The sequence below is a fragment of the Puma concolor genome, chromosome D1, assembly GCF_028749965.1.
Source record: "Puma concolor isolate L17-30 chromosome D1, mPumCon1.1.hap2, whole genome shotgun sequence".
NCBI classification, from domain to species: domain Eukaryota; kingdom Metazoa; phylum Chordata; class Mammalia; order Carnivora; family Felidae; genus Puma; species Puma concolor.
In genome coordinates this window covers 37,749,305-37,768,493 of record NC_141676.1, presented here as the reverse complement: position 1 = coordinate 37,768,493, position 19,189 = coordinate 37,749,305, and the positions used below count along the sequence as shown (strand labels likewise).

Genomic DNA, 19,189 nt, shown 5'->3' with positions numbered 1-19,189 from the left:
GCTCCGAGCTGTCAGCACAGAGCCTGACGTGGGGCCCGAACCCACGAGCTGTGAGATCATGACCTGAGCCAAAGTCGGACACCTAATTGGCTGAGCCACCCAGGCATCCTTCAGTTGTTTATTTTAATTATACTGCTAGAATATTCTACAATGCCAGATTCCATTTTGTTGCTTTCATAATCTAAATATATGAATGAAATAAGCATCATGGTTCTGAAAGCTGTGATATGGAGGTAAAGAGAAGGAGTTGCACCACCTGCAGAATTTGCTGTGAGTTGTCATTTTCCTCTTTAATTTGTGTTAGTTGCCTGTGTTTTGGGTTTGTTTTATTTTTTGTAATTACACTTTTTATGACCAGAACACTCTGATTAGGAATCCTGCTGAAGTAAACTTTCTATGACATGCTTCCCAATGACAAAATCCCTTTAGAAATCTCCATGTCTGGTGTAAATTGCCCCTTGCCATAGTATATAAAACAAATTAAAATTTTAATTTTAATGAAAGAGGATCAGAATGGCATGGTGAATTTCATAATGAAGGATCATGTCAAGTGTTACGGGTTTTTTTCCCCAAATCTTTCAAAATTGAGATTCTGGGTTGCTCCATTTCTTTCTTTCTTTCCTTTTTTTTTTTTTTTTTTAAAGCACTTTATTGCATACGATTGGCAAAGAAAAAGCTGTACGTATTTAATGTATACAAATTGATGAGTTTAGAGATAAGTATACATCTTTGAAGCCTTCCTGCAGTCTATGCCATAAATCTAACCATCACCCCCCCCCCCCCAAATTTTCATCCTGCCATCAGCAGCAGCAGCATCTGTGATAGAAATGGGTGGCTGAATTTCTCATCACACTATGACCATGTGAGCTGGTGAAAGCAGTAATTATTCACATTACAAAAAAAATATTACTACTTTCACAAAGGAATTATCTAAGGATTAAGATAACCTTTATGTTACAATGTTTGATTTGTAAACATTGCTATTTTATTCACCTATTTAGGTGATGTGAAGTATTGCACACCTACACTGAAAACCAGAAATGTGTTGGGGTTATTCAGGGTGTTACTTTTGTTGTGTGCAGGATAAGGTAAAACAGTCGAATGCCAACTGGATAGATTGAACATTAAAATATAAATGTATAAACAGGGCGCCTGGGTGGCTCAGTCGATTAAGCATCTGACTTCTGCACAGGTCATGACCTCCGGTTTGTGAGTTCGAGCCCCACGTCGGGCTCTGTGCTGACAGCTCAGAGCCTGGAGCCTGCTACATATTCTGTGTCTTCCTCTCTCTCTCTGCCCTTCCCTTGCTTGTGCTCTGTCTCTCTCTCAAAAATAAATACAAACATTAAAAAAAATGAAAAAAAATAAATATAAATGTATGCACATTTTATCTGCACACATTTGAAGACCTTTTTATTTTTATTTTAATAGAAGGTCAGTTATGTTTTACAGTCAACAACCCAATAAACCCAGATCTCATTACCTAAGCCCTAAGTTGGGGCATATTAGTTAAAGGAAAAAAAAAGGAAAATTCATCTACGTGATCTAATTTTACTCCTAAATTTTTCTGTAGACGTATTAAAACCCATGTCTATATCTTTATTTTGTGCTTCCTCCTCTCCCCACTTCTCCACAGAGGATTACATACATTATTGAGTTAAGGCAGATTTAGCCAAAACTGGCAGTTTTGCTCTTAAAAGTCAATACATGAATTTGCACACACAGTAGATGAGTTGTGACTCTAACAAAGTCTCTAGTACAATCTTGTGAGTTTGTGTGCATTTAAAAAAAAAATCACTGATAGATGATGCTTTTTTTTTATATTTGATTGTGAACACTTACATCTTAAAATTACACAGATGTTATCTTAAAAGCATCAACATCACTTCAGATATGATTCTCAGGATGCTTCTGATTCTCTGCCATGTTCTTTTGCCTGGGAACACTCAGCTAAGCCCCATTGGAGCTGGGCTTCTCTGAGTTCTGAGATGGGAGAATGAGACCACTTGTTTTTGTTCTCATGGGTAAAATTTCCTTTTATTTTCAGCGAAATAGAGCTATCATCACTGGAGAGTGAAATCCCACTGCTAATATTTCAGAAACAAGTCAGTTTCTGAGTGTAAAATATGCATGTTTTTCTTTTGAAAAGTAAAACACTCAGCAAAAACAGGTCAATAAACACTGAAAGATCTTTTTAATGACAATGCTTTGATATTCATTGCTGAAAAATGTTCCTGTAAATTCACCCTCTTACAGACTGAAGAGTTAAGATTAGCTTTATGCTAAAAGTGAACTTTTTTTTTATATTTTGGTTTGGGGCCATAATAATTAATATCTTAGTGGAGCTTTTTATATTTTTATTTTTGAGTACTTCCTTAATTTTGAACAAAATTTATGACCATTTGAAAGAAACATACTTGGTGAATATTTTCAGTAGTCTCCTATTTCAATCCGTGGCCTAATTAAATGTTGCTTAAAGTAAATATACTCTTATACAAAATTTATTAATTAATGCATCCTAATTAAAGCACTTGACTCTGACTACTAAGAACATCACATGTGTTCATGTAGGTGAAATTTCCTTCCAAATGTAAATCTATCTTTAAATTACTTCAAAACAGAATAAAAATGGGCAAAACTGCAAGAACCTATAAACTATCTGTTAACCAAAAACTTATTCATTTATCTCTAAACTTATCTGCCCTAAAAAGGGGGAGTTTTTAAAATGTCTCCCCCTTGGGGCGCCTGGGTGGCGCAGTCGGTTGAGCGTCCGACTTCAGCCAGGTCACGATCTTGCGGCCCGTGGGTTCGAGCCCCGCGTCAGGCTCTGGGCTGATGGCTCGGAGCCTGGAGCCTGTTTCCTATTCTGTGTCTCCCTCTCTCTCTGCCCCTCCCCCGTTCATGCTCTGTCTCTTTCTGTCCCAAAAATAAATAAAAAACGTTGAAAAAAAAATTAAAAAAAAAAAAAAATGTCTCCCCCTAACTCTAGTGAAATAGGCCCCGGATGTCTTTTGTTTGAAAATTCTAGTCTAGTTAATAGTTTGAATGAATTCTCTCAGAGCTCAGTTTGGAAGCTAAACCATGTCATCTAGACTAATCTCAAAAATTGTGTCATGTGCCAGAAAAATAAAAACACCATTCCTAGAACCTCTTGATAAAATCCTTAACCAGAAGAGCCTTCTCCTAGCCCTTTGCATTGTTTTTTCAATGAGACAAAACCAAATTCATTGCCCTTTCATTACTCACTCTAGTCTTCTATAACTGGAGTATACAGAAGATTTTTGTGCCTTCAACCTTCTTGCTATCTTTAGTTTGACCCTTATTCAGTGGGAAAGCAACAAACTCTCTTTTCCAAAACCCTAAAATCTTATAGCCAAAAAGGAATACAAAAGAGTATAGATTTGTGAAAGCCTCACAAAGTAGAAATGTGAAGTGGTATAGAATTAATCATGGAAAGCAGAACGGAGCAGCCTTTTGGAGAGTAGAAAAAAAAAGACCTATTTGGTGACTAAGTTGGCTTGCAGGTGCGGGCCCCCAGCCCCAGGGGAATGTCATGATTTACAGCCTGTTGACATCTCCAGACAGACAGGAAGCCAATGAACCGTATTTAAGTGTGCATTTTGGGACTAGCTGACTCTACCTTAGGCAGCTTGAAGTATTTAAAAGCCAATATAAGCAGAGATTTGGAGCTTAGTGTTGATTTTCTATGTTCAGTGGCAGAGCTAATTTTCAACATTCCCAGATAAAGAAAAGCCTCCAGGGCAAGGTTTTCTACATAAGACTTTGTTACCAACTTCATTCAAACTAAGTCTACTTTGTATCGGATATGGTGAAGGCTGTTGTTACTCTAGTAACATATTTTTTATTATTTTTCTTTGAAAAAAAGAGAGAGAGAGAGAGGGAGGGAGGGAGGAAAGGAAGAAAGGGAAAAGAGGAAGGGAGGAAGGAAGGAAGAAAGAGAGAAAGAGAAAGAAATGAAAGAAAGAAAGAAAGAAAGAAAGAAAGAAAGAAAGAAAGAAAGAAAGAAAGAAAGAAATTATGCAGCCTATTCCTGAAAGGTGGCCTGATTCCACCAACAATTACAAATGAAATCATATTTTCCAATTGGCTTAATTTGTACTTTGAAATATGATGCTTTTACTTATGACTGACTTTTAATTGGCTGCGAATTCTAGTGTGTTAAATTCCTCTAGCTTCACTGCCCAGTTTGTGTTATTCTCTTAAGAACATTAAAACATAACACAATTTTATGCCTTGATGGACTAAGAATTCAAAGAAATCCAGGGAGATTAAAAAGGGTGAGGTAGTATCAAAGCTGAATTTATAACTTGCTGTGTGACACTCCAGCACTGAGATATTTTCTGCTGTTGAAACTGGTATAAAGAAAGCCTGTAATAAGTTCTTTTGTAAAGGATACAAACAATAGTAATAATGTAAACAGTAGTGATAATACTACTTTACATCTTAGTATTCAGGCTGTTACATTATTTCATCTGGTGGTGTAATATATTTTTCAAAAGCTTTGCCCAAAGTACCTTAGTGCTGCAGTTTCCTAGTGGTACAACCTTTGATATGTCAATTACCAACACATTTTCAGAGGCTATGCCATGTATTAGACCCTGTACCGAGCATATAATGGATACTCCTTTAAAATTCCTTCTAACATTATTAAAACGCAGGAGTCAGAATTTCCATTTTCCATTGAACTTAAAAGGAGCCTCAGAAATAATGTACGTCAAGATGCCCAAATGTGCTGGATACATTAAAGATGGTCAGCAGTAGTTGTTTTTCCAGCATTCTCCCTCCCTCCCTGCACTGTTCCATAGGACCTCTAGGGCAGGCCATTTTCATTTCTACTTTCCTGATAGAAAACAGACTTCCAGAGGTTAAGTGACTTGCTAAATTTAAAGAATAGGTCAATGGCACAGTTAGCTCAAGTCTACCTCAGGGAAAAATGATACACAAATCTCCACGTGAGTGTTGTTGGTACTTGTCAACAGTAATGAGATGCTGGGTTGGGTTCAGTGTAATTAATGAAGTGGCAGAAAGGAAAAACAAAAGATGTATTTGGGTTGGTTTTGGACGGGGTTTTAAATCTGGAAAAACTTTTGGTAAATCATTTCTATGCACTTACTATTGACATGTTTTATTACAATGATAGGCAATTAAAGATCCAGAATAATGAAACCACATTCATATTTGGAACCCCAATCATTGTTATATGACACTATGAGGTTTTTATTTTCCATTCACATAGTAGTCATTGAGTACCTGCTGTGTGCCAAGATCTATGCCACCTCCTGGGGATGCTGTGAATCAGTCTGTGGGCTCCACTGTTACAGATTTGCAGGCTAGTGCATGCTGTCCTTATGTCCCATGAACTGAATAATATATGTAAAACATTAAAAATGCAGTAAATGGTGCCTAGGTCTTTTAGCATACATGATTTATGTAACTAAAAATTATTTTGTTCATTAGAGACATTTCCCCAAATGGCTATTGTTCGGTTGAGTTGTGGCAGCTTAAACTGTTTTGTACTAAATTCCAGGTTTTCAGCTTTCAAAGAGCCTCTGACACATCATACATCCTCAGCCTCTAAATTCTGAAAAAAATAAGATATTGAAATAAGAGCGTTGCAAATAGAACATCAAATAGCACCTTTATTACTGATAAGATCCATGTTGACAGGCATGCTCAGCATCTTTAACTGACCTCCAGAAGTTGGCCAATTTAACTACCTAATTACAAAGATGAGTCAGGGTGGAGTTTTCTTTAAAAAAATTTTTTTTAATGTTTATTTATTTTTGAGAGAGAGACAGAATGTGAGTGGGGGAGGAGCAGAGAGAGAGGGAGACACAGAATCCGAAGCAGGCTCCAGGCTCCGAGCTGTCAGCACAGAGCCCGACATGGGGTTCAAACTCATGAATCTCAAGATCATGACCTGAGCTGAAGTCGGACACTTACCGACTGAGCCACCCAAGTGCCCCAAGGTGGAGTTTTCCAATGGGGCCTTTTTGAAGGCAGCCTCTTCCCTAGAAAAAGGGGGAACTGAGTCAAGCATGCTCAGTTGATTCTTAGATTTTACAATTTGATAAATTCCTTCATCTTGATGGAGAAGAGTGAGTAATGAAAGAGAGAGGCCAGGAATTAAACTAACTGAACACCCTCAACAGAACAAAACATCAAGAGTGGAGAAATTGCTTCCTTTACAAGTATGTACTGAACACATGTGATGATGTTAGTTTAAGTAACAAGCTGTTAGAACAGGACAATAATCTAAGCTTTTGCATTTAATGATCTTTTTAATATACTATTCATACTAAAGTAGTAGACATACCTTCTACATAGTCTCTCTATATAGATTATTTACTTTGTAGGTTATTAGTAACCAGTTTTTTAATATTTCCAAGGGACTTTTTCCTCTTCTTTCTTTCTTTTTTTCTCTCCTTTTTTCCCCCTCTCCTTTCCTCTCCATGTAATCACCTGATTAAAATCTCAGAGAAAAAGAGGCTCAGCCCTGCACTCAAAAAATTTGGATTTTCTTGTCTTGCTCCTAGCTAGTTCTGTACCCTGTCTGGATTGTTATTCTGTAAAAATGTAAGAGTATAACTAGATGATCCCAAAGGTCCTTCACAACTCCCAAATTCTGGAATTATCTTTGGTCTTCTCCACCTAAATAAACTGATATGCATCTAAGAAACCAAACCAATTTTAAATTTAGCCTAAGAAAAATATAATTATGGGAGATAAGAATGCTGATAACAACTACATCTCTGTTTTCCTTGAACTCCTATGGCACTGATAATTTATAACACAGAATTTTTAATATATTATTATTCTAAATTGCTACTCTATTTCCTCCCTATTCATTTTCTTTCACCATACCCCTATATATGCCTTCATTATGTTGTTTTTAATTTTTTTGCTTATTTATTTATTTTGAGAGACATTTATTTTGAGAGACAGCACAAGTGAGGGAGGGGCAGGGAGAGAGGGAGACAGAGAATCCCAAGCAGGCTCCACACTGTTAGCACAGAGCCTGATACAGGGCTCCATCCCATGCCTGTGAGATCATGACCTGAGCCAAAACCAAGAGTCAGACGCTTAGCTGACTGAGCCCCCCAGGTGCCCCTGTTTTTTAAATTTTATTAAATATTACTTTGTTTTATTTTTGAGAGAGAGAGAACCAGTGAGCCAGAGAGAGACAGAGCATGAGTGGGGGAGGGGCAGAGAGAGGGAGACACAGAATGTGAAGCAGGCTCCAGGCTCTGAGCTGTCAGCACAGAGCCCGATACTGGGCTCGAACTCATGAACCACGAGATTATGACCTGAGCCGAAGTCAGATGCTTAACCAAATGAGCCACCCAAGTGCTCCTCCTTGTGTTGTTTTTAAGAGTATCACATATGACACAGTATAACCCATAGTACATTGTTCTGGGCTCATAGGAGTTGTACAATTAGCAGCGAATAAGGATGTTTACCTTGGGGATTGCTATTTTTGTCTTTAACAAGTTTGTGTTCAGAATAGAAATTCAGTTATAACATTAATCTCAAAGCTAGTAAATCTAAAAGCTGAAGACTAAACTTTACATGCTAATTCATGTTATTGCCTCAATATATTACATGGGGTATTTTTATTCTTAATATGTCAGATGTCTATTAGTGTGTGTGTATACATATCTAAACATAAGTGTGTATGTGTGTGTATCTTTATTTACAGACCCATATCTTCAAAACACACATCTATAGATACATATATCTAAATCAGATATATGTGTTTTTTCCTGCTTTAAAGGATGCCAGTTTAAGAACTTACCATTTCAATGCCAGAGAAAGTTAGTTTTAAAGTCAGCAATTTGGTCCTATGCAGTTCATGATCAAACGTAACATATGGCAAGTCTATCTTTATAAGTTATGCATGTGTATTGATCTGGTGTCTTTTAAAAGGTATGGTGTGGAACCTCCTGGTTTGATAAAATTGGAAAAAGAGATTGAACAAGAAGAAACACTTTCTGCCCCTTCTCCTTCACCTTCTCCTTCATCAAAGTCTTCTGGAAAAAAGAGTACGGGGAACTTACTGGATGATGCAGTAAGTAGAATTGGTTGGACTTCTTACTAGCACTTTGTCTTTTTTGAACTTCAGAACTCATTCTGTATAATTTCTTATCAGTTTAACCTTTGAAATTCATTTTGAAATCCTATGAAAAAGTTTGTAGTCCTACAACAGTTGAAGTAGCTAATCTGTGATTCAAAACTGAGCCAGTCATTTGCAATAAAGTATCACTTAATTCTACTGAGCAGTATCTAAAATTTTAGGCTAATTAAGTTGGTTTCTAAAAGTTACCTTTACAAACAGTTCAACCTTGATAGTTTTGGTTCACGGTTCTTCATTTCACAGATAAGGAGCCTGAGGCATGAGATCTTGAGGTTTGTTAAAGAAGAGAACACAAACATACTACAGGGAACATAATGGCCCTTTGGTGCCTGCCTGCTAAGGGTCAGGATCCATCATTGTTTTTCAAGTGCTGTTGTTATCAGAGGATGCGTTTCTTGTTGAAGAAGCTGAAACTTTGGGGTTGAATCATCTGCTGAGGGGAGAGGAGCTTAGATCCCAACCCGGTTTTGCGAACTATCTGGGGTCCCCACCGTTCTACTTAGCAAAGTCCCAGAGTCACAGTCTTTGGCAGATTAGGGAATAGTTTCATTATACCCTCATAATCACACAAAACAGATTCTGGGAGTAACAGCAAACTGGATGAATTAAAATGCTCTGGCTACCTCTGTTGTCTGTTAAAAGTAGCTTTTGGTTATACGAAGTGTGTTTGATGATGTGCAAGCATTCGTCTCCCAGCACATCTAATTTGAGTGCAAATCTAAAAAGTACTGATGCAACTTTTCAAAAAACTGGTTACCTTAGGGATGTGAGACTGAAGTATGTCTCCGACATGGGCAAAATCCTTAGAAACTAGCAACAACCATAACACCAGTTATGTGGGCTAGGCAGGACTGCAAAGCAGTGCTGGCCCATAGCTTGGTTTCCTTCTCTAGGGTCTGAGCTGCAAAGAGCTGGGAAAATGGCTGACTGACACTATAGGCTGCAGACACATTGCCTCATCTTTTGCTTTTCCCCATGTGACACAATGGCCTATATTGCAGATTCAGATAAGCAGAAGTGCAACAGTTTGACAGATTGAGAATTTCCATTTCTAAGGGCAACAAGCTTAACCTTAGCTTGTCAGGGTATCTTAGCCAATACCAATTTAATTGAGTTTTCTTTTGTTCAATCCACTCAGGAATTAAAGACTATGCAGGGCATGTTAATACAATGCCATCTAAAAGGATTTTATAACCACAGGACTGTTTTTAGGTTTGGTCACATGCCTTGATTGCTTCTCATAATTATCATTTTTATTAGAAATAAAGGAAATTAAATAAAATATTGTATTAATAGTAGATAATGGTGTGTTATTTATAAAATGATGAGAACATTTTTTTTTTTCCTTTCCTAGCTATACTTCTTGGATTCAACTTATTTTAGAATAAGATGTTCCTTTAGTCTTTCTTATAAAGTGTTTCTCTGGGGCTATTGCACTTGATTTTTTTTTCCCTTTTTGTCTTAGCTGTGACCTCTGTTGACTTTCTCCAGTGCATTATATGTAGAGTTCTGGCCAAGTCAATGCTTAGACTTTTAATGAGTAAATTTCTGAACCAAATGAATTTTTTTTTAGTTCTCAAATTATGAGACCACTTTCTGGTGTTTGATACTGTTTTCTGTTCTTATAATTTTCTCCCCTGAATATTATTGCTACCAGAATGATTAGCAAAAAATGCAACTCAGACTTGATTAAAATTATATAGGGGTTCCCTGTGACATTCCAAGGTAATGCCCAAACTCATTTATATGCTACATGAGCCCTCCATGTTCTGGCCCATTTTGTCTTTCCTTGACTTTTTATCCTCTGGACTTATTCTTGCATTCTGATATATCCATTGTAAGCATGTCTGCTAATCCCAAATTTCTAAGGAAATTTTACATTCTGTGTTTTTCCTCACTTGCTTTCCTCACCAGAATTCTGCTTACTCACCCTTTGAATGTTCATTTAAGTACTCTTTCATCTTTTAAAATTCAGTTTGCACAGCCTCCTGTAAACTTTGTTGGCATCTCTTATCCCAGGCAAAATGGACAAATTAGTCCTTGATGCCCCCAAAGTTTTGTGTATATTTAATGAGGGATGTGCCTTATTGGGCATAAATGCCCATTCTTCTCTGGGTGTAATTCTTGTTCTCAGTGACAGGACCATATTTTATTCGTCTCTATCACACTGGATAAATTAACAACGTAGGTAAAAAATGTTTAAAAAAGCTTCTGCCTTTTTTCTATTTATGAAGAAAAGCCATGTGTTCTGGGGATATGCGTACTACTCAACCGTGCTGTAGCTTTGCAGAGGGTGGAGACATTGCCACTTGAAGCCATTTACATGAACCTGGGAGAAGTAGCCAGAAAGGGTCCATTTTTTTCACCAGCTTGTCCAGTGTGTGATCATCCTCATCTTGAGGAGAGGAGACAATGACAGGAGGGAGAAGGTGGTGCAATAAGTATGAAAGGGACTTTTGAAAAGTTTTGCCAATATTCCAGCTGAGTAGAATGAGATGGGCACTGTCTTTAAGATGGCCAGATTGTCACTCTGTGGTGGTTCTCTCTACTCCAGGCTCTGCTCACTCCACTGCAAACAAAGAAGGGGATTTCAGAAGAGCTTTAAACACCCTTTAACATTTACCAAATGGAGTTTGGGAACATAACCATCTATTTAGTTAAGGGGTTTTAACTGAATGTAGGAAATGTGTAAAGTGGATATTTCTGTATTGTTGCCAGCTAGAATACTATGTTTTAAAAGTCTTTAAACCAGCCTTTCTCAAATAATGTTTAATCAAACACACTGCCAGATGCCCCATGGGGAAAACAATTCTATGGTTATGTTAGTTTGAGAAATGCAGCTTACTACAGTCCCTATCTGGAGTTTGGCAGTGCTCTTTGGCATGTCAAAGGCAGTAGTGAGTTCTATAATACGGTCTTGTTTAATCTGGAATTTTCCAAACTTATTTGGCCACAGGAGTTTCTTACAGTCTCCTTCATGCTACATTGGGGAAATTGCGTTGAAATATTCACATTCTGCTTAAGTGATAGTTTCTCATTGGCGTATTTTATTTCAGGGACAGTGGAACAAAGACAAAAAATAATCTGAGATTCACTAATGGTTTAAATCTGAGCTTCATCTGTCAAATAGATAGAGTTCCTATGGCAACTGCTTCACTGTATGTAAGGCATATATAGCCATTGGGGAGTTGAAAGTCATGAACTGCAGAATGCACTGTAGAATAAGGTATAAGATAGAAATTGCTTGCAAAGTCCCTGTGTTTATTTAATAATATTGGCTATTTTTACTCTGGAGAAGTTATTATTTTACTAAAAAAAAAGGAAAGGAAGGAGAAGAAAGACGGGGAGCAAAAGAAGAAAAAAGCGGGGAGAGGGAAGAGAAAAGAGTAAAGAAAAAGAAAGAGAAGCTGACCTGTGCTAAGATATCATATTCCAATGAACAGTTCCAGCAATAACTGCCAGTTTGAAACTTTCAATGTTTCCTCGCATTTCTTTTGAGAAATTGTGGAAAATTGAAAAACAAAATTGGTGACCTTTATGCAGATAATCCGTGCCACCTTCTTTAATCAAGATATCATCAGAGAAACACAGTGGAGTCCATTCAGATGAATATATTCTCCAGATGTCCTGATAGAGGGAATCAGCTGTGATAAAACAGTGGGGTTAGGTTGAGTTCTCTGTTTGCCTTCCCTCATGGTGAGCGCATTCCCACACAATGAATTGAATACAGTTCTAAGAAACCATTCTTACTTTCTTCCTCTTCTCCATCAACTTCCTCAGTCTGGGGATGAGAGATAGTATAATTCTGAGTAATCAGGCTCCTCTTGAAATCCTATTTCAGCAGAAAATTGGCTGGGTTCCTGGCCAAAAACAGAACACCTGCCAGACTGACTTATCCCAAGGTAATATTAGAAGCACAGATGTCATCAGTAACTGTTGACTTAACAATATATTTCCACTACCCACAGTCTGGCCTTGTCTCTTCCATTTCTGCCTCCACCCCTCACACAACTACAAAAAAGCCCTTGGTTTTAAAAAAAACCAGTCCATTTTCAAAGCTAGGAAGGCATTGGAGAAGGGCAGGTCACTTGAGAAAATGTTCCTTGTGTTTTACTTCATTTCATCCCAATAGTTTCTTTGTTTTGTATAAGAACATTTCAAGGTGGAAATACTTTCCATATATAATTGTGATTGTATTGTCTTAGCAGAGGAACCACTTGGACACCAGTCTACTGTTTTGTCCAGTTACTATGTGGCAGTGAAGCTGTGCCAAGTATGGTTCTCCTAAAGTTTGGGCCATGTGTTTTTACAATGCTCACTGCCTGATTTTCTTCTGGATGGCTAAAGTCCTTCTCCCTCCCTCCCTTCTTTTCATCTCTCCCTTCTTTCCTTCCTTCCTTTCTTACGGAAGCCCTTATTGGGGTGAAAAGTTATGGTATAAATTAGCAGTGGTATAAATTCAACATAATTTATATACAGTTGTACTATGTATACATCTTTATTTTAAACACATTTTAAGAAACATGTATAGAAAGAGATACACATAGAGGGACTCTGAAAACAGCCTACGTTCATTGACACCTCCATACCCCAGAATGTGGTTCCTCATTATGGAAGGGAATGACACTTGTATTACCCAATTTTTGTACTTCTTGTTCGATAATTTCCATCTTGTTCAAGAATATCCCTTCAAAAAAAATCCCTAGGGGCAGAATTCTCTTAATACTGGGGTGGGTGGGTGTATATAGCTGTGAGCCAAGTTTTATACAGTACCAAAAATTCATAACTCAAAGACATGGGCCCAATCACTAACTTAATGATTGTTAGGTAGCTTCCTCATTTTTCAGTGAAAACCATTTCTACTATTCTTTGAATCCAGTCTTGATTTATTGCATTAATTTCCCCCTGTGTCCTATATAGGTACATGTCTTATTTACCATTCATTTATTATTCAATATGCATTTATTGAACACATATTCCATTAAGGCATCATGCTTTATTTCAAGAAGTTAAAACTGTAATGAGATATTATCTTAACCCAATGTAACTCACAATCAAGCAAAGAGACATTAAGGTTAACCAATAACTGAGACACAATTTGCTATGGTAAAAATAAGTACCAAGAGTTATAGGTTTGTATGTTGGTAACATCAGGGATTCTGGAGGGGGCTGATGAAAACATACATCCTGAGGTTGATTCTCTTTCCCTCAGCAATAGTGTTAATTCTTTATAGGTCTTCACTGAGGCATATTGTATAGTTCTTAAGGTAAGTTTTGCTTCAGGATTCCTCCACCCTTTCTAGTTTTCCCTCTAGTGTCTTATGCTTCCATTCTTTCTAAAACCTCTCTTATTCTAGGGAAACCAAGCTGTTTGAGTCCTTCACACCCACGTGCACGTGTGTTCGTGTGTCACACTTCCCGTGGTTTTTACCTAGTGGAAGGCTGATTAAAGTCAGACATTGAGTTGAGGGACTATTTGAGTTTCTTTAATGAAAAAACTCCTGGGGCACCTCTGTGGCTCAGTCGGTTAGGTGTCTGACTCTTGGTTTTGGCTCAGGTCATGATCTCATAGTTCTTGAGTTCAACCCTTGCATTGGGCTCTGTACTGTCAGTGCAGAGCCTGCTTGGGATTTTCTACCACAAAGATACGGTTCCTGGAGCTTTGTCATTTTACATTTATTTATTTTGAGAGAGAAAGAGTACAAGCAAGGGAGGGTCAGAGAGAGAGGGAGAGAGAGAAAGAATTTGGGTGAGGGGAGCCCGAGTGAATTCCTTTAGGATCTAAATTTGTTCTATCTAGCTTCTCAAATGCAGGCGGCACATGGCAGCCTTTCTTTTCTTTCTTCCATGGTGACCTTGGCTCAAAACACAGGAAATTATTGTTCTGGTTTGTTTGTTTGGTTGGTTAGTTGGAGAGAGGACAGTTATGAGATACAGCATGGCATCTTCCCAGTCAAGGAAAACATAAGTATAAACTTGTTCCTAAAATCTTGGACAATCCAGGGGCACCTGCGTGGCTCAGTTGGTTAAGCTTTGGCTCAGGTGATGATCTCACAGTTCGTGAGTTCGAGCCCTGCATTGGGCTCTGTGCAGACAGCTCAGAGCCTGAAGCCTGCTTCACATTGTGTGTCTTCCTCTCTCTCTGCCCCTCCCCTGCTCATGCTGTCTCTCTCTCTCAAAAATAAACATTAAAAAAATTTTTTTTTTAAATCATGGACTATCCATTATCGTCTAAGAGCCACAACTGTTTATAAGTGTTGTGTGCATATCACTTAGATTATGTATTTTTTAAAGAGTAGCGAGATAGAGAAAATAGAGATGGACTCCGATATTCAGACATGAATTCTATAACATGGAAATTGTAAGATACTGCCACACAAATAGGTTTTGGTAGGTGAGGTTTACTGAGGTGGAGTGAATTTCTGGGTGACTCTGGGTGAAATAGAGACAACTTCCTAAAGGAAATCTTAGAGTTCAAAATAATATGAAACAATGGGTTCATTTTTTTAAAAATAATAATTTAATTCTCATCTATTTTTAAAATGGTAAAATTAATATCATCACAATTATAGTAAGGAAATTTTACTCTGTTAGCATACATTCTGTTCTAGCTTTCAATCTGTTTATCTTGGCAACCGGATGTACACTATCTTTTTAATTCTCCCCAGTGAGAACCTTACTCATTATTCCTCCACTGCCAAGGGATTTGCTCATCATTATCCTCCAGCATCATTATTATTGTCATCATCCAACTTATGCCTTAGTGCAGTTATTTGGCCTTCAGAAAATGCCTTCAGGGCCTGACTTTTACATAGTTAGGGTGTAATGTGATATTTCTGTGCTCATATTATGTCCATAGTTTAATATAGAACAAATTTGAAAACATTAATGGTCCAGGGCCTTTGAACCCATGGAACAAATCAATCTAAATGGAACCTGATTAAGGAAAATGAACTTGCTTGCTTTTCTCTTTCAGGTGAAGCGAATTTCTGAAGACCCTCCTTGCAAATGCCCAAACAAATTCTGTGTGGAGAGGCTCTCCCAAGGAAGATACCGAGTGGGAGAAAAGATCCTCTTCATTAGGGTAAAGTTTTACTTTTTACTTGGTATCTTGTCCTTTATGAGAATATTTAGGGCTGGAGTTGGTGGTTATAGGGGAAATATGACCTGTAACTAAGCAAGAACTTCCCTTATGGTGTTTACAGTTGGATTGGAAGATACCAGGTATGAACATGTTTTTAAATGTATTATACATAATTACTACTGAGGGCTAAATAAATAGAACTATCTTTCTCTTTTTACATAGATACAAACACACACACCAAACAAATCATAGAGATCGAGTAGAATGAGAAAAAGAAAAATCAAATTCCTTTTCTGTTTACACATTTAGTTTCAAAGGAACTAACCCCCACCACCACCACTATCCACCGACCTCCACCTCCCATCCCCATGGGAAACAGGAATAGTGTTCTGTCCTAGTCTTCCATAGTCCAAGTTTAGGACATGATCATCCTATTGGTTCTGGTAACTTTCAAAGGATTTGAACATGATTTGGGTTCAGAAGTTTGGGTAATGAACCAGAGCGAGAAGAATGAAAGCTCATTCCAATGGCATGGTTAAATAGTGACCGCCATTTCTCACTTAGTGTTCTGGGTTAGAATAAAGAAACGTGGATGTGTGCCAATGAATGTTCTGGTGGTCTCTGTCCATTTTACAATCATTTACAATCATTAATGTCCATTTTACTAATGAAAAATCTGACTAGATACCACAAGAGGTTTTAGGCTGTTACTAGGGGCTCAAAGTAACATTTCATGCCTTTCATTTGATCTGTTTTGTTAATAATCAAAATCATTTAATCTCAAAATAAGTTTGTGACTTTTCCTAAGACCAAGATTCTTCTTTTCAAAAACGAGAAGATGAAAATATAGTACTGACCTATACCTAGAAATCTGCAATTCATAAGTATTTTTCTACCATATTTTTTAGTCATTTCCTAAAGAACAGAGGTTATGATTCAAAGGAACTGGATTCTCTCATATGAATAAGTTGAAGTATCTTGCTTGTTATTCTGTTTTGTAGAGCAGAATGAATGTGTATATCAAGTACCATCAATGAAAATGCCTAACAATACTCAAAGTCAGTGATGACCCAGTAGTAATTTTGTCACTGTAAAGTTTTCTTAATTTCAACTTTTGACTGAAAATTATTCACGTGAGAATTTTTTAAGGCTCTACAGCATATAATTAGAAGAAAAATTTAATCATAATTCATCCTCAAAAATAATGTCAATCATTTTGTATTTTAATCTAATTTTAGAGCCATGTTATTGATTTTTTAAAAAAACTTCCAGCTAATAATTGCTATTTTGCTTTGTAATGGCAATGAAAAAAATATAATGATATGTGACCATTAGAGGTTTGAGAACAAATCCGCAAGAATGTCCTCGCCCAGATAGACAGTTGCCTTAGTAATTGCTTATTGTTCTCTAATTCCTTATTACAAAGATTACATACATGTTTGTTTTTGCCAAGCTGCCTTCTTTTGCTTTAGTACATTAAAAAATAAGGATTTAGCAAATGTGTTTACATTTGACTAGGTTGATCTTTCTCAATTGAAACTCATGCTTCTTGAGAACATTAGGCCTTAGTGCCTGGAATCAAAACATAGGGCTTCATTTATTTAGAAAAGTTAACAAACACATGATCAGTAAAATAGATGCTTTTCCCTATGATGTAACCCAATATCTTTAGGCAAAAATATATATCACATATGTCTATTTCTGTCTGGTCTTCCATATTGAGTCAGTGGTCTGAGAATTTAATACCCACGTTTATAAATAACCTGAGTTTATATCATATTGGACAGATAGGGTATTTTTTGATGCTCTGTTTTTGTGTTCAGAAAATGGTTTCCTTTCAAGTGAAATCTTTTCATGGCTTGTTTCTAGAGGTATTGAGATTTGCTTTACTGAAAACAGTTGCCTCCAAGTCCTGAGTGATAGTGTTTGAATTTAATGTCAGTTAACAAAGCAGAACATATCGCACACATTCAGTTTCATGCTTTTGATGTTCCAAGTGCACTAAGAGGGTTAACTGGGATATGGTCATTCCCTGACTGGCCCCGCAAGTTAGGGCATCACTCAGCTATGACAAGTGCTGTAGAACAGTGTTATAATGACCCGTAGTCCTCCCCTTTCTCTTTTTGCAACATCCACAGGTAATTTATACTGGTTTTTTTTTTTTTTTACAACAGGTTTCACTTTAAAATTGGTCCATTTTTTTTTCAAATCCTTTTAAAAGGAAACTTACTATCATTGCATAAATTGGAAACTAAAACTGTTTGCCAAAAAAGGAAATTATATTAATACGTATTCGTTGAAATTCTTATCCCTCAGCTTGCTAGGAGTCTATTCTCCACCCCACCCCCACCATGGAGTAAGTTGATTTTAAAAACACCCCTCTCCTTGTCTCTGCTTTCCCTTTACCTCCCATTCTGTTGCGTCTAGGAGCTGAAATTTCACATAAAGACTATATCCACCTTTCATTATATGCTGTCTCCCTATTTCTTCTTCTACACTGAATTCACGAGCTAAAAAAGTCTCATTGATGTGTATGCACTTTGGCTAATACTTTTTGATTTGTGGCGCAGACCATATTTAATTGATTGTCATTTTGCACTCACTTATTGTAAGGAGCTGACAGTTACTACTCAAAATGCCTAGGGTATTGGTTTTCAAATGATCAATTGGTTGTTGCTGCTAACATCTTAACTTTAAGTTGCTCTGAACACCAGGATTAAGTACTAAGTGCCTAGAGTCAAAATCTGAAACACACTAGGGGGGATTGCCTCCCTGTCCCTGAATTGCAGTTCTGTGGTGTTTTTTTTTTTGCACTTTTAACATGGGCATATTTTAAACTTTGCCGTATCTCTTTTGAGGCTGCAAGGTAGGGTCATATTTACTACATTGTAAGTCAATACATTTATACATATTATTATGTAACATGTACAAACGGTGAAATATACATGGTATATTATCATTTATCCCCTAGTGTTCTGTCCATCCTGAGAACAGCAGTATTTTCATATGGCCATAGTGAACTTGTCCATCCAAAGAGCAATTTAGAGTCATTTAGGTCTGTTAAGACTGTTGACTTAGCATTTACTTAAAGGTAATACAATTGCCAAAACACAGACTTTCTACCCCTTAGAAAGTCATAAATACAAGATTCTCTGAATAAGTCTGTACCTCGTACATTTACTCTTGATCTACGCTTCTCAACATAAGCCAGAGTTAACAAGTTCATTGCTAACTGATTTCAAGGTTTGTTGACAACACCCAATCACCTTACCTACGTATGGTTTTATGATTATTATGTATATGAATGCAACTTCTCCTTATACATTCAAAAAGATATAATAAGAAAAGATCAGAATGAAAAATACAAGAATGTTTGCAGATTAGAGAGAAAGAGCCCAGAAGACATTTTTGGCAGATGTTGTCTTTGCTAAGCATATGTCTTATCTGTGAGTTTCTAGAAAGCAAGGTATGAATAACTACTTTGCATATCTGGCTATGCATGTGTACTTATGTACACACATCTGTATGCTTATGTGGGCATGTTTGTTTATACACATATATATCTTCATTTAAGGTTGAGAGACTAATGTCTACCCAAATATAAAGAATGTCTGAGATTTTTGACTGTGTCTTTTAGGCAAGCATGCAAGTAGTCCCCTAACAAAGTCACGATGCTCTTGTTTCTAAATGTAAAAACAATTTCTTGAAGCCAGATTTTTGCCTTACATCTTCCAGTGGGTGACATTGTTTTTGAACTATCTGGTGGACAAGCAAGCTAAGTGCTTTCTTTCCTCCGAGGTATTTCAGTTATGTTTCACTGACTTGAAATTGGACAATGATGCCAAAAAGCTCCTTGTTGACTTCTGTGGTGGCAGATGTTTGGATGTTACCATTTGGCCATGCTGTGTATCTCTGGAATATAAATACATGGATCTGAGGCCTAAAGTTGT

At 37.1% G+C, this 19,189-nt stretch overlaps 1 protein-coding gene across 4 annotated transcripts in view; it reads left to right on the top strand.

The window, feature by feature from the left end:
• Positions 1–19,189, top strand: part of GAS2 (growth arrest specific 2) — a 131,169-nt gene that overhangs the window by 66,359 nt on the left and 45,621 nt on the right. For all 4 annotated transcript variants that reach the window (XM_086677805.1, XM_025928684.2, XM_086677804.1 and 1 more), the window contains exons 6-7: positions 7,948–8,089; positions 15,132–15,239. In XM_086677805.1, coding sequence (XP_086533931.1) covers positions 7,948–8,089; positions 15,132–15,239 — 250 coding nt within the window. The remainder of the gene's footprint in view (positions 1–7,947; positions 8,090–15,131; positions 15,240–19,189) is intronic.